This window comes from Zalophus californianus, chromosome 9 (genome assembly GCF_009762305.2).
Source record: "Zalophus californianus isolate mZalCal1 chromosome 9, mZalCal1.pri.v2, whole genome shotgun sequence".
NCBI classification, from domain to species: domain Eukaryota; kingdom Metazoa; phylum Chordata; class Mammalia; order Carnivora; family Otariidae; genus Zalophus; species Zalophus californianus.
Genome location: NC_045603.1, coordinates 15,016,442 through 15,032,046, shown reverse-complemented (window position 1 = coordinate 15,032,046; position 15,605 = coordinate 15,016,442). Strand labels below are relative to the sequence as shown.

Sequence of the window (15,605 nt, the reverse complement as noted above, 5' to 3'; positions counted from 1 at the left end):
ATGACCTGAGCCAAAGGCAGACGCTTAACGACTGAGCCACCCAGGCGCCCCTTCCCTGAATTGATTTTAATTTAAAAACCCATTTGTGGAATGGATTCATTAGGATACAGATTCATTAGCTGTAACAGACCTGCAAAATACCTGTGGTTTGGATAAGACAGGAGTTTGAAATTCTCCCACACACAACGGTCCAGGCATGAGCAGTCTGGGGTGTTACGGCAACTCCAAGCCAGGCATCCAGGCACCTTCCCTCTTGTTGCTCTGCCATCCCGTAGTGATGGCATGGCGTGATATGACTGACCCCACCCACCAGGAATTCCTCTCTTTAGTGGGAAGAAGGCAAGTAGAAGGATAGAACAGACTCCAGAGATTGCCCATACCACTTCCCTTACTTCCTGTTGATCAGCGCTTAGTCGTGTGGCTGCATCTGATTGTCCAGAAGCCACCTTTCTCTGGGCAGCCATGTGCCCGGCTAAAAATTCAGGTCCTACAAAAATACATGAAGGAGATAAAGGACCCTCTGGAGGACAACAACCAGCCTTTGCCAAAGAGGGATACATGAAGGGCTTGCCAAAATTAGGGGTGACCCTTTTCTCTAAAGGATAGGCCTCATTTTCGACTCTTTTAAAATATGCCATGGTGCCAAAGCGAGTGATGATGCCTCATTACTTTCTACGCAAAAGAACATGACAGCACATTCAGAAATGAGCACACCAGTTTTATTCCCCTGGGTGTTTGTAGCCCTTGCATTTGAGAGAGCTCTTTTTTCACATATTTGAACAGACCCGGAATTTCTGTTTTGTGGGGAGGCAAACACAGTGGGTTTTGCCGCTAACTGGCCATCTACTTCTGCAGAGGAGAAAGGTTCCAGGCCCCTTGGGATCTCTCACGAGGCAGAAGAGATTGGCTGGGAGGAAGACATGGAAGCACACTTTCTTTACCTTACCCGAGACAGGTCAATGAGCCGGCCCTTCTCTGTACTTTGGTAGCAGCATTAAACAGCAAGTAGACACAATTTTTGGACAAAGATTTCTCCTAGGAACTTGGCACCATCACATGTCCCATTTGCTGCAATAATACGATTTTTTTCCTTACAAAGGTGCACGGAGATCTTGGTGTGACTTCACTTCAGCACCAAACAGTCTCAATTTGTTCATCTTTTTGCTACCCAAAAGAAAAGGAAAAACTCATCAGCTGGGGGCCTGGAAGCCTATGAAAGGGAATTTGGCTTTTTGGGAAAGCGTGATGAGCAGGGCTGGTATCCAAGTCAGGCCTGTCGTCCTCTGAATTGTCATTTCACAATTCATTTCTGAGGCACAATTTTGTGGTCACGCTTACAGAATCCTGTAATGGGAACTGCTTGATCTATACGAGATGATGCAAAAAAATGTTATTACCCTCCACCAGGATTTCTCAACCTCAACCTTTCTCAACTGTGGACATTTGGGGCTGGATTATTCTTTGTTGGGGGGTGTGGGGGTGCAGTGCTGTGCATTGTAGGCTGTCAGCAGCATCTGTCTACCTACCAGACACCAGCAGCACCTCCTTAGCTGTCACCACCCAGACTGTCTCCAGACATTTGCCAGGTGTACCCTGGGTGACAGAGGCACCCCTGGTTGAGAGCCGCTGCTCTACACAAGTCTAAAGGTATCCATAGAGAGACTTGCTAAATGACCTTAGAGGAAGACACGGATTCTGCTCCTCAATACATCTGCGACCCCTTCCGATTAGATAACATTTCTCAGGCTTCTGGTACCCTGACCTTAGCGAGGTTAGGAGCTGGCCGCAGTGCTCTTGTTCAGCACTGACCTTCTGGGATTCTGCAAGCCAGAAGCTGCTGCTTAGTGGGACTTGTGTCTGCAGCAGGACTTGAAAGAAAGCAGGATAGAGGGAGAGGATCTGAGGTGAGGACACACCATGCATGCAGGCAAGAAAGCAGTAAGGAGATGTGCATGTGGCATGGGCAGTGGGCCTTATTGGCTGGAACGGTGAGAAAGAAGAAATGGTTGGGTAGGTGATGGGGAGCTCTCGGAAGGGGCAGTTGCAAGAGGGCCTCGAGTTTGCGGCCTGTGCATGGGAATTTACGTTTCTTTGGCTCCCGGCCCAGTAGTGAGCTAGGCAGCAACTGAATAGCATCTAAGTGAACGTGGAGGACCTTCGGTAGCACAGACAGGCACTGGGGTAGGGGTGGGGCGGGAAGAGCCGGGCTCTAGCAACAGCCTGCCTGGTTCCAATCTCAGTCCTACCATCTGCTGGCTGTGGGAGCTGGGTAAGTTTCTTAGCCTCTCTGTGCTGCAGTTTCCTCTTCTGAAAGATACAGATAAGTTCTGCAGGGTTAAAGCAAGGATTTGATAAGATCATATATGTGAATGAGTATATGTGTGTGTGTGTATATATGTTACATGTAAATACACATGCATACTCCATCACGTATTCATTCACAGGTATGTGTAGCATATGTTTACATCTCTGTGTGTATATATATGTACAATTAAAATAGTTCCTGGCACACAAGAAATGCTTTATGTGTTTGCTATTATTATTATTATCATTATTATTTAGGCATCAATAAAATATTTTGAGAATGGAAGCACTTAGTGTGCCTTGCACACTGCCTGACACGTAATAGGTGATCAGAATGAATTAATGAAGAATTCTTAACATACTAGTTCCTTAATATCTATCTATGATTCTGGTACTTACCACATTCATCCTTCACTAGTCCAGGGTCCAAACTCAGAGGCCTAGGGCCAGGCAGGGAACACATGAGTGGACCCAGCGTGATAGAAGACAGCAGAGAGGACTGGGCACGTGTGGGCCCCAGCAGCATGGGTCTTAGGAATGCCCTGGCCTACAGTTTGCCCCTCAGCACCCACACCCTGCACATCTCCCCGCTTCCTGAAGTTCTCTTCCAGGTGGACCTCCTGCACCTCACAGCAAGAACAGAACGTGGCTTTCTTCTAGGCTCTTTGAGAACTACTGAGCTGCTTTGCTCCCAGCAAATTCTTGGCCTTGTTCCCCCCGCCTCCCGTAGGCTGACCTCATCCAGGTGCCCAATAAACTGGGAAACTAGAGCCGGGCGTAGCAGGGAGCACCTGCAGGCCTGATGCACCGCCAGCCCCCTCCGCCCCCCCGCCAGGCGGCCTGGCCAGTGCAAACCCAGGCACACTCAGAGCACGCTGTCTTGCTTTTCTCCTGCGGGTCCCCAGACGCTTGTAAACGAGACCCAGGAACCTACTCTCCTACGTACCCCCTGCCTTGGACCTGCATTCTTATCTAGAGACACAGAAATTAGGAAATGGGAGAAAGCAGCCAAATCTGACCCTTTCAATTCTAGGAAAGGTATGTTTCTGTTTTGATGCATTAGGAGAATAGCCATAAGGAGCAGTTACTTTCTTGGTTCCTGACAAGAGTAACTCAAAGTACCAGGGACTTAACTAAAATAGGTGTTTATTTCTCCGTCATTTAATACATCAGCCAGTGCAGGCCGATGGGGCAGCTCTGCTCCACAGGATCCCTTGAAGACCCCAAATCCTTCCATCTTGTTGCTCGGCAGTTCCTTGAGAGCAGGCGTCAGCAAACTGCGGCCCATGAGTCAGCCTGGTTTTTTGTTGTTGTTTTTTTTAATAAAATTTTACAGGAGCGCAGTCATACCCATTTGTCTATGGCTGTCCTCAAGCCCCAACAGAGACCCTCTAGCCTAAGGCCTAAAACAGTGACGACCTCACTTACTAAGAAAAAGTAGGCCAACCATGCCTTAGCTAGCACATTGGGCTCACCTGCATGGTTAGGATGTTGGCAAGTCTGCTTATCAGCTGGGGTGGGGGAGATGGGGCTCTTATGCCAGAGCTAGGACATTCCTTTTAAGCAGATGACGTAGACAGTGGTGTGCCGGTGAATGTTCAACAGCAGAATAGCGGGAGCCATGGCTTGTAGTGTCTGCCAGATTCTGTGGTGTAAATACTTCCACGATGGCTGATTTCAGACTAGCAAGGAGATGTCACCAACCCAGAGTCAGGAAGACGCACACAGCTGGCTTTCCCAGCCAGTTCGGGCTGGCTCCAACTCACCACCGGGACACGAAAGTTTCCTGCATCCCTTCTGCTCATGTTTGTTGGTGTGAACTTCAGTCAAATGGCTGTGGCCGGCCACAAGGGGAAATAAAATTTCTAACTGGACAGCCACGTGCCATGCCAAAACTCAGTGAGGGCCGAAGATTCTGTACTGCTCTGAGGAGAGGGGTGGGGAATGGATGCTGGGAGACAGCACTCCTTGACACACATCTCTTTCCCAGATGATCCTCTTGGCCATGAACAAGTGTTTGCGTGACTTAAGAGCAAAAACAGAGAAGCTCAAGGGCTGGGATGGAGGAAGGGAGGAAAGCTCATCCCGTTCATGAGCACCAGAAAACATGGGATCAACTCAGAAAATGCCCATGCTGGGAGGCACCCAAGAGCTTGACTAGCCCCAGGCCCCCTTTTTCTGGATGAGAAAAACTGAGGCCGTTGGAGGAAATGTGATTTCTCCAAGGTCACACAGCTGATGGGTGGTAAGGCCGTGACTTCAAACCACACTCATCTAAGCCTTTACCCGGGCCCTATATCCCCGCCTTACCAATTGCTTTCAGAACTGTTTCTTTAAAGGGCCCTGGTGTTCCTCTTGCCTGGCTAAGCCGAGACCTGGCCTCAGAATCCTCCTTCACACCATACTCCAACCAGCCATATGAATGAATCAGAGTTGGTGCCTGAGATTAACCCTGTTTTCCATGCCTGGCTTAGGGGTTGCCTCAGAGCCAACACGTTACCCTTGTCCCTGAAGAAACATACATACATACTCCATGATGTTTCTGTTGCATTTCGGATGGCTGGCCGATGGCCACATCTTCTAGAAGTTCATAGTCTCTGTCAGCATCCCACCTCCCACATTCTCTAGGCGTGTGTCCATATTCCAACAGGGCCTCCAGAGTAGCCAGAATAGGTTCATGTGCACGGTCTCCCTTATTCGTCACAAAACTTGAACGCATGTGTCCTGTTCTTCCCATGTTAGAGATGAGTGTGCGGAAGCCCAGAGAGAGTTGGTTACACCATAACCGGCGTTATGCAGCCAGGAACCAGGCTGTGTTGGCATATACATCAGTAGTTCTCTCTCTGCCACCCTTCAGTGAGCTCCCGAGGCTCCAGATAAATGAAATCAGCATCGTTGTCTCCTTCTCAACATCATAAATCTCTCTGGCATCCCACCGAGGAACATGAAAGGCCGGCTGTTTGAGCCTCAGTTAGGACTTGGAGTTAGGGTTATGCTTCTCATTTTTCTCCCAGACCCCTCCGTTTTCCATGATGTGGTCACCACTATAGCCAACAGCCTGCTTACTGTCCTTCTCCGTGCAGCCTGGGCGGGCAGGGCCTGGTCTGGCTCGCTTGCTGCTGGACCCAGCACCTGACCCTGACCGGCCTGCTGCTGGTGCTCAGTGAACAGAATGTGGGAATGAAGGAATCGTGGCATTTCCCCTAGCCTGGGTTGGAATGGTAGAAGGAGCCAAGTGACTTGAAGGCAGGCTAGTTAATGCCTCTCAGGTAAGGTGGGGATATGGAAGCCTGCCTTTTGGGGTTCCTGTGAGGGTTTAAGCAAGACGTGAACGTGGGCTCAGGAGTCAGACCAGCGGGGTTGAATGCCAGTTGTATGTGAGCTGTGTGACCTTGGGCAAGTGACAGAAGTTCCATGCCTCAGCTTCTTCATCTGTAAAAAGAACAGTGGGGGCGGCGGAGGGGCGCCTGGGTGGTTCAGTCGGTTAAGCGCCTGCCTTCGGCTCAGGTCATGATCCCAGGGTCCTGGGATCAAGACCCGCATCGGGCTCCCTGCTCCACCGGAAGCCTGCTTCTCCCTCTCCACTCCCCCTGCTTGTGTTCCCTCTCTTGCTGTGTCTCTCTGTCAAATGAAGGAAGGAAGGAAGGGAGGGAGGGAGGGAGGGAGGGAGGGAGGGAGGGAGGGAGGGAGGAAGGAAGGAAGGAAGGAAGGAAGGAAGGAAGGAAGGAAGGAAGGAAGGAAGGAAGGAAGAAAAAGAGACCAGTGGGATTATTTGGAGGATGAGGTGAGCTATTACCTATAAAATGTCTAGCACGGGAAACGCTACCTGTAAATGCCATTGTTAGTATTAACTACAGTGTGTTAGGAAAACTGTAGATCTTTACTATTTCTCGGGCTACTGTTAATATCTTGACTCTGTTCCAAGGCAACTAATGTGACTGTCAGCCTTGGGAACCATCCTATAAACCAAATCACAGGTCCTGGGGCCAAGGCAGCAGAGGGCGGGCTGCATCCCCCTCAGAGTCATCCCCACAGCAGGCAAACACCTCTGCCTGCGCCCCACGATGGTGGGCCCTGGCATCTTCCATGGGAGCAGGGCAGAGCGGCTCCACCCCTCCCACAGCCCCCCACCCCCACCCCCCTGGGAAGTTGCTCTGTCCCAGGCTGCCAGCCTGCTGGTAAGACCAAGATGAACAAGAACGACAACACGAAAGTGGCAGCGAGAAGCTGCAAGATCAGAGCTGTCAAAGGCTCTGCAAACAAGGCCCCAGTAAGGACTGGGCACCACGGCAGCTGGAAAGGGCTGTGGGGGGCAAGGAAGAACCTGCCCTGGGACTCAAGAAGTGTGTAGTGGGAGGATGGGAGGGGGGTGGACTTCCAGATGCCTGGTTAAATCCCTGGAAAGAGAACCTACCATCACAAAATAGTGTGCATATAAAAATACAAATAAGTATGCATTCTGTGTACAGTTATCATCACATGCTGTGCTGAGTAGCTCAAAAGTATTATTTCTTAATCCTCCTCACAGATAGAGGCCTAAGTACTACTGTTATCATCCCTGCTTTGCAGATAGGAAAAGAGAGGCTTAGAGAGGTTAGTTTCCTGCCCAAGGTAGCAGGTAGGAAGCACAGAAGGTCTTGAGCACTAGGCTCTGCCTGCTCCATGGGAGACAAGCTTTGCTGTCGAACACTCAGACCTGTGCCTCCGTTTCCTTGTCCATAGAATGGAATAATGGTAACAGTGCCTTCAAGGAGAGGTCGGTTGAAGTGGTAGGAATTGAGCACTTGGTATGATGCCTTGGTATGGTGCCTAGTACACAGTGAGCATACAGTAAGGAGTGGCTTCTTTTTTACTGGTAAGGGGAGGTCATGGTCATGGGGACTGTCTGGGCCTTTGAGGCTCAGATCCCAGAGTCATGCATGGAAGCCCAGTGATTGCCAGCACATTGCTAAGAACTGGGCTGTACAGAGTGGTTAGTGGGACAGACTCTGGAGCCAGACTGCCTGGGTTTAAATCCTCACTCCTAGTTTATTAGCTGTGTGACAATGAGCAAGTTAATTAACCTCTCTGTGCCCCATTTTTCCTTATCTGTAAAGTTAGTAACAATAATGCCTTCCTCGTGGGGTTATTGTGAGAATTAAACACATTCATATTTGCAGAAAGTTATAATATACCTGGTACATGGTAAGAACTAGTTATTTGTTAATATACAATTTGTTAATATTTGTTAATACACGTGAGAAAATGGAATGAGATTAAGTTACCTGTGCAGGGTTAGGTGCACAGCATAAACAGTTAGTGACAAATCCAGGCTGTCAGGCATCCAAGCCACACCCCTGGGGATGGGCTTACCAGAGTTAGCCTAGAGTCCATGCTCAGGGGGCCTGGGAACTGCCTGGCACTTTCCAGCATCAGTGGAGTCAGGATTGGTCCTGGGGGTAAGAGAGAAAAGAGGGGCTGGGAGCCGAGCTAGGCAGGCCCCCAGCATCCTGAGTGGCTCTGCTCTGCCATTTCCTGCTGGTTGAACTGTTCTAGAAACTGTGCCTTCATCAAGCATGACCCCCATCCTCCTGCCTTCCCAACCTCCGTCATCACTTAGCGTTTACTTCAAAAGCATGCTGAGGCATGGCAGCCTTTCTGGGGGCCAGGGTTTCCCCACTGGGAGAAGGACTGCCTTTAGTCTGGTGGAATTTGTTAGTTATGGTGTCTAATTTGAGACCTTAAGAAGCGCTATTACTACAGTGTTCTTCAGTCTCCAAGTCTCTGTATTTGGTCCTTCCAAATACAGTGTGTTCTCTCAGGTCTACACCTTGCTTTGTGATTTACAGTAACGATTATGATATGAGATCGCTAACATTTCATGAGAGCCGTGTGCTAAGCTCTATACATGGATTGTCTCATTTAATCCACATCCAAAATCCTAGGAGGAAGGTGTTCTTACTAAACTCATTTTACAGCTCAGAAGACTGAACAACAGAGAGGTTAAGGAACTTGCCCCAAGATCACATAGCTGCTAAGGAGCAGCACTGGGAACCAGAGTTCATGCTCACAACTCACATGTATGCTAGCTTTAAAAATGAATATATGAATAAAATGTGTCTGAGGCCTCACCTGCTTGCATTTGTCACTGGGAGTATATCAAGAGATCAGCAGAATGCATCAAGAGATCAGCAGAATGCATCAAGAGATCAGCAGAATGCATCAACAGCCCTCCTCCTCCTTCCAGTGCTTCCAATGCTGCCTCCTTCCCAGGGGAGAAAAGGCAACTCGATTGCTTGCTATGCTCAGGCCTGCAGGCTTCCTGGAAAACATCTTTCTGAAGTCACATTCTTGAAGGGGTGGAAAATATCGAGCCAATCTCTTGGGGCTGGGGCCCTTGAGAAATCAGAGAAATGGACTACTTCGGTAGCTGACCTCTTACTTAAACTGATCAGATTTTTTATGGCATTGAAAGCCACTAGAGGGGAAAACCACAGAGTTGATCACCTTCTGGTGAAGCCCCAGGTGAGTGGCTTAATAGATTTCTGCATAAATAAGTCCCACTCTTCGGAAGGCGCACGTATTCGCCCGGGCCCCAGGGGACCTATTGGTCTTCAGTGGCAGATCCTTCCGAGGCCTTCCAGAAAGAGTCAGTGGAGCTCTGAGTCGTGTTTACAGGAATGCTGCAGGAATTTGAATGTCGCAGAGTTAAATTTTCTAACAAACCAGGTTGAATAGAAAGCCATGTTTTCACAAGCCTTCATGGAAACTGTTTCTTACCTGCTTTAGCTGGTAACATTCAGTAAGCGGAACCATGACTCATTTTGTATGACTGAGGGAAATGATCTTGAGGGTATGATCTTGAAAAACAGGTGTTTCCTGGCGTCTGCTATCAAGAATAAATGGCAGGTCTTGCATGGCCCCCCTCTCAGTCAAGACAGTATGCTTCAAGCACGTAAGAGGCACCACAGGATAGATGTGGTCCTGCCCCCAGGAGGCTGACAGCAAACAAACAGTAAGATAGATGGACGGACAGACAGACAGACAAAAGAATGGAGTAGTCACAGGTTGTGAAAAGTGCTAAGAAAGGGGAGGATGAAATTGGCCAGAGATGGGACGTGTAAAGGCAGGAAAGGGGTGTGCCCTCCTTTAGAGAAGGCCTCCTTTGGGGACATGACATTCAAGTTCATATTTGAGGGGTGAGAAGGAGCCAGCCCCGCAACGAGCCAGGAGAGGGAAGAGCAAGAAGAAGGTCCTCGAGGCAGGAGAGACCCAGGCCAGCGGAAGGCGGCACCTGCTGAAGGACGTCGGGGCGGGCCCCACCCCTGCAGAGCCTGTGGGCTAGGCCCCGGGAGCTGGATTCTAGTCTCAGTGCAGGGGAAGGCATGGGAAGGTTTGAAGCAGAGGCACCACACAGTCTTACTTACATTTTAAGCTCACTCTTGCATAAGAGACTGGTTTGGGGGCACCTGGGTGGCTCAGTTGGTTGAGTCTCCGACCTTTGATTTCAGCTCAGGTCGTGGTCTTAGCGTCCTGGGATCGGGCCCTGCGGTGGGCTCCCTGCTCAGTAGGAAGTCTGCTTGTCTCCCTCTCCCTCTGCCCCTCCCCCCCCCGCTCATGCTCTTTCTCTCTCCCCCCTCCCTCTCTCTCTCTCTGAAATAAATAAATCTTTTAAAAAAAGAGAGAGAGAGACTGGTTTGGATGGAGACCCGTGAGGAGGCCACTGCACTCATCTAGACGAGAGGCCGGTGTTTGGAACCCATGTGTGGGCAGTGGAGCTGGAGAGCCGTGGATGGATTTGGGATTGGGGTGGCGAATTCAACAGCTGATGGAATGGCCATGAGCATGGAAGAAGGTTCTGGCCTGAGCACCTGGGTGGACAGGGGTGCCATTCACAGAGATGGGATGACTGGGGGCAGGTTTGGAGGGTGGGGGTGTAGACATGTTAAGAAAAAGTTGCATTTCGGACATGCCACATCTGAGAGTCCGGAAGACGTCCAAGAGATACGCTCAGGAAAGCAGTAGCATATGGGCTCACTGCTTGCCAGCTCTGTAACGTGGGCAGGTTCCTCAGCTCTAGAATGGGGCCCCTGATAGCACCTCCGTTGTGGACTTGTCGTGATGACTGTATGACTTCATACAGGGAAAGAGCTTAGATTTCAATAGTAAGAACTCAATAAACGTTAGCTTCCTATAATAACAATTACTATCATCACCATCTTAGCTACAGTAATTTCCTTGCCATTTGTCTCTTTGTAATTAAAATCAAGGGCCTGTGTAGCTGGTAAACACTTGTGCTGATGTTCTTGGAGTTATTGGCTTATGAGTCTGGGTTTTCAGGGAACACAGGGTGGGGTCTGTGTCTCCCTGCTCCTAGCCCCCTATCATGGTGCCCACACAGAGTAGGTGCTCAGTAACATTTCTCCAGTCACATGGAATTCAACTTGATTCCAGCAAAAAAAAAAAAAAAAAAAAAAATGTTCATTTGAGAGAGTCAGTCAAGCATGGAGGAGAGCAGAAGGGACTTAGACACAGGAGAGAGGAAACTGCAAATTCACTGACAATGACAATTCATAGCATCTTTGCTCTCAAGAAGGAGGCTCTTGATTTCACAAATCGACCTCTTCCCGGACTAGATAGTGGTCTGTTAGAAGAAAAGTTTTCCCTACTTTCCCTACCCTAATTTCCCTACACATTAGTCAAATCTGATACCTCCCCAAGATCTGCACATACACCCCACCCAATCAGGGCTCCAGACACCTCAACACAACACATGCAGACCACCCCCTTCCCCTTTCCAGAAGCCTCTATTTGTATGCCCCAGAACCTGGCCCTGTTGCTCTCACCCTCTTTGCTCTGTCCTGTCCATTTGGCCTGGACCGTTTTTATTTTTAGGAAACTTAGATGCAGCCCACCACCACACGGGGGTTTCCCCTCTTCCCCTGGAAATGCTGGGATCTGTGGTCTCTCCCTGTGTTCTTTTCAAATCTTGGCAGTGGCTCTGCCCTTTTCCAAATTAAAAAAAAAAAAAAAGTTTAATTTCAATTTCAGATAAACAGCAAATAACATTCTAGTGTAAGTTTGTTCCATGCAGTATTTACTAAAGTATTTTTATTCGCTAAATCTAGCAGCCCTCACTGTGAGAGTCCCAAGTCCAAAGCCCCATGTATCCAGCCTTACTGCACAAACCCCATCACATCTTGGACGCTGAGGCCCAGGGTCCTTCAGTCCTCCCCCACCACTGCGGGGCCGTCCGTCTTCCCTAGAGAGTCCTCCAACAGTGTTGGGTGGTCTAGGCTCCCCAGCCTGCCATGAAGAGATCTTAATCCTGGAGTCCAGGCTCCTGGTCAACTGTGGGCCTTCCCTGTTCTCTCCCCGTGCTCATACAACTAGGCCCTTGGAGGCTTAGCCAGACGCCCAGCTCCTGAGCTGTGCATGCAGATTAGACCCCACATCAACACCAAGCTTTCAGCCGTCTTTCTCTGGTTTCTATCTTCACTGCATCAGCTCCCTCTGGTGGCCAGAAGCAAACTTACTGTCTCCTGTCCTGGGTTCCTATTTCACGGTAGCCTTCTGCCCAGGCAGAGATGAATGATACATCAGAAACCAAAGGAAGAGTCAAGCACATACCCATCCCACCCACTTCCTGAGGCTCCCTTTGTGGTTCACCCCTGAAGGGCTCTCCCCCGGGTCCTAGCGTTACTGATGAACAGGAGCCTCGGTGCCATGGACTTTTGAGAACAGTAGCCCCTCTCTTTTCCTCCAACGATAAAAAAGAAGGTAGTTCCCTCACAAACTGAACCTTTCTTTATGCCACAAAGTGGCTTAGTTAGAAGCAGGAATGGGACCAGGAATTCTAAACACGTGGCTCTTTTCCTCAGTTTCCACCCTCTGGGTTAGCAAGAGGAGGGTATAGAAAGGGGCCTGGGACAGGGTCCACTACAGGTTGCTGGCTCTGTGGCCCTGGGCAAGTCCTTTATCTGTGTATTTACCATCATGGTTAGAAGAGGGGTAATGATAGTACTTGCCTTTTGGGGCTGTGTGGGGGTTGAACGAACTAACTCACGTAAAGAGTTTAGCAGAGTGCCTAGCCCATGGTCAACCTTCAGTAAATATTAGCTCTCACCATACTTAGCTCAGCATGCTCTGGAAGCATGGAGGAAGACAGAGGTGCAACAGTTAGAAGGGCAAAGGATCAAGACATCCATATTTTAATTGCAGCCTAGGAACAGGCCGTTGACATGGAAAATGCAAAGGATACTTGGTGCTTTCTAGCTCTCCTGGTCCTCAAGGACCAGTTCCCGGGGAAGCCGCTGCACCCAACTGACCATCTCTCCCTTCCTTAGGGCCGACGACTGCTTTTGTGCTTCTCGGAAGCTGGACGCAGTGGCCATCGAAGCCAAGTTTAAGCAGGACCTGGGTTTCCGGATGCTGAACTGTGGGCGGACGGACCTGGTGAAGCAGGCAGTGTCTCTCCTGGGGCCCGATGGGATCAACACCATGAGTGAACAGGTACAGGGTCCAAGAGTCTGAGTGGATGCCCCCCGCCCCTCCACCAGGTGCACTGTCCCATGCCAAGATGGCCAACAGCAGGCCCTGGACACACACTCCCCCTACTGGTGACTTAGGGTGATTTTTTTTTTAATTTAGTTAGTTTTAGTTTTTAAAATACAAAAACATCCTCGTTCATCTTTATAGAAGTTGCACATGATCTTTTGCAGCTGAAATGGAAAGTAGAGAATAACAGGCCTATTCCAGAAAGGAAATAATGCCATCACCCAGATAGCCATCATTTATATTTAGCATGTGTCCTTCAAGTCCTTTTTTCAGTGTGGTTAAAATTAGTTCTCTGCCTGCCTTTCTGTTACTGCATCACAGAACAGCTCCGGGAGTATTTTTACCAAACTTTCAGGGGATGTTTGAGATACACGGAAGTCATTCTGGGGAACCCTAGGAGGCACCTCAGAAACAGGCAGCTGTCCCCCAAGCCCCTGAAACTGAGGTACGGTGAGAGGCTCATGTGTCTACCAATCAAGAGACACCATGTGGGTGAAAGTGTCACGGACAGAGAAAACAAACAGCAGTTTTCAATGTGAGCCCCAGATGGAAAGTCAGAAGGGACAGATGGAGCTGTTTCTCATATGGACAGCTCATGCAGCGAATTCCAGGGAAGGAATAGCAGCTAAGAATTTTCCTGAGCAGCAAGGAGCCCTAACACACACACACACACACACACACACACACACACACACACACACACATTATTTTTTTAAAACGGGGATTTATAATGTCTTGCCTTTTCCAATAATTTATATTAAAGGTGCTTTGCAGTATCATTAAATATTTTTCTTTTAAATCATTTTAACGGCTACATTAAATGGTCATATTATTAATTCAGTTTACCGTTCTCAGTTGTTGGCTATTCAGGTTGTTTCTAATGACTTTTATCAATAAGGCTGAGTTAAACACACAAGTCTTTGTTCAAATCCCTGATTGTTTCATTAGGGAAGGTTTTTTTAATTGAAGTATAGTTGACACAATAGTTTCAGGTGTACAAAATAATGATTCTACAATCCTGTGTGTTAGGCTATGCTCATCATTAGGGAAATTCTTAAAAGTGGAAGTAGTGGCTCGAACACATCAACCTTTCTGAATGGTCTCCATCTCAAGTTACTTTTCCAGAGACTTTGTTTCCTTATACACACCCTCCAACCTATATGTATTTCCCTATTAATCTTTTACTTAATGTTTTGCAACTATTTCATTGGAGCTTTACTGTCTTCTTTATTTAGAAGAGTTCTTTACATATTAGACATATAACCCGTTGTTATAATATGACAAATATGTCTCAATTTATTGTCTACCTTTCAATTTTGTTTATAATGTTTTCCATTTTATGTCCTCAACACCGTAATGATTTTTATTCGTGATTTCTTCCATTCCTTTTACACCTAGAAACAGATCCAGTGAGATGTCTTTTATGGTCTTAATTTTTTCTCTATGTCTGTAGTCAAACTAGAAATTATTTTGGCATATGGTGTGAGATAAAGCTCTAATTTGCATGTTTTCCCAAATAGCCACCTTCTCAGCACCATTTATCGAAAAATCCATCCCTTCCTTCCGTTGGTTGTAGAACTTCAGAATAAGCAGAGTCACAGGCAAATATGGAATTCCTAAAAGCCGTTCCTCATTCACTTGCCTTTTGCTTGTAAATGATAATGTCAAACCAGACGTCAGTGATGGGGGCATGCTCAGAGGCATCCAATTTCCCTTGACACTGACCAGCAGCTTATATAAAGCAAAGATGACACTTGTTATATTGTGAAGGAGAAAATGTCAAGGAAACAGTGTTTATGAATTAGGTAGTTGGACTGATGTCACAGAATCCAGAGAGTTCCTAAGACCTGTAAGTTGAAATCAGCCACCTGTTTTAGCAAACACTCTTAGGTCTGCTGCATCTTAGGACAGACAAATGAAAATACTCCAACTTAAGCAAAAGTAATCGCAAAAAAAAAAAAAGGCAATTCATCCCCCACCCAATTTTTTGCTTCCATTCTGGGTTTCAAAATGTGCGGGATTGTGACCTTATGAGTCCTAGGGCGGCACATTTGTTTTTTTTAATGCTGGATTTTGAATACAAGCATAACCACCTGCACACAAGTAAGAATTTCCATTTGTTGTTGTTGAGTGACAGCCACCGTGTAAACCCTCTCCATTCTCTGGTTTTTAACCCACTGCAGGGCATGACCCCCCTGATGTACGCCTGCGTCCGTGGGGACGAGGCGATGGTTCAGATGCTGCTGGATGCCGGAGCTGACCTGAATGTCGAGGTGAGGGTGCAGAGGGCTGCAGGGCCCCTCGGCCTGGCAGTCCCCCCAGGGGGAAATGAGCAAGGGGGGAGGGGGGCTTTTTCTCCCAAGAGCCACCACTCAGTGTGCTCAGTCCAGCAAATAGGTCAGACCAGCTGGTGGATTTCCTCCATCCCAAGGCCCCAGCCTGAATGTACATTTCATTTAAAAACAACCAGCAAAGCTGCAGGGAGCACCAGCTTTTATTTGCTTCAGCGGAACTGAGTCTGATTCTTACTGCTCATCATTCCTTTGGGGATGGGGCAGAGAATGCTCCCCTGAGCTATCAGCCCTTTCTGCCTAATACAGAGCTGGTCCATGTACCCTGACCTGAGGTGTAGCTCCCCCAGATCCTCCGCCCTCCCAACCAAATCCTGATTGGTTCACCTGTTGGCTGAGTGGAAGCCACAGGTCTTAAGGCCAATCGCAAAGCTTCCTAGAGGCAGTGTGGTATATAGTGGAAATCACACCCCC

The 15,605-nt window shown here is 48.4% G+C and overlaps 1 protein-coding gene across 3 annotated transcripts in view; it reads left to right on the top strand.

Moving 5' to 3' along the window:
- BTBD11 (BTB domain containing 11) overlaps nt 1–15,605 on the top strand; it is a 297,415-nt gene that overhangs the window by 235,396 nt on the left and 46,414 nt on the right. For all 3 annotated transcript variants that reach the window (XM_027595654.2, XM_027595656.2, XM_027595655.2), the window contains 2 exons: nt 12,630–12,795; nt 15,024–15,113. In XM_027595654.2, the coding sequence (XP_027451455.1) occupies nt 12,630–12,795; nt 15,024–15,113 (256 nt within the window). The remainder of the gene's footprint in view (nt 1–12,629; nt 12,796–15,023; nt 15,114–15,605) is intronic.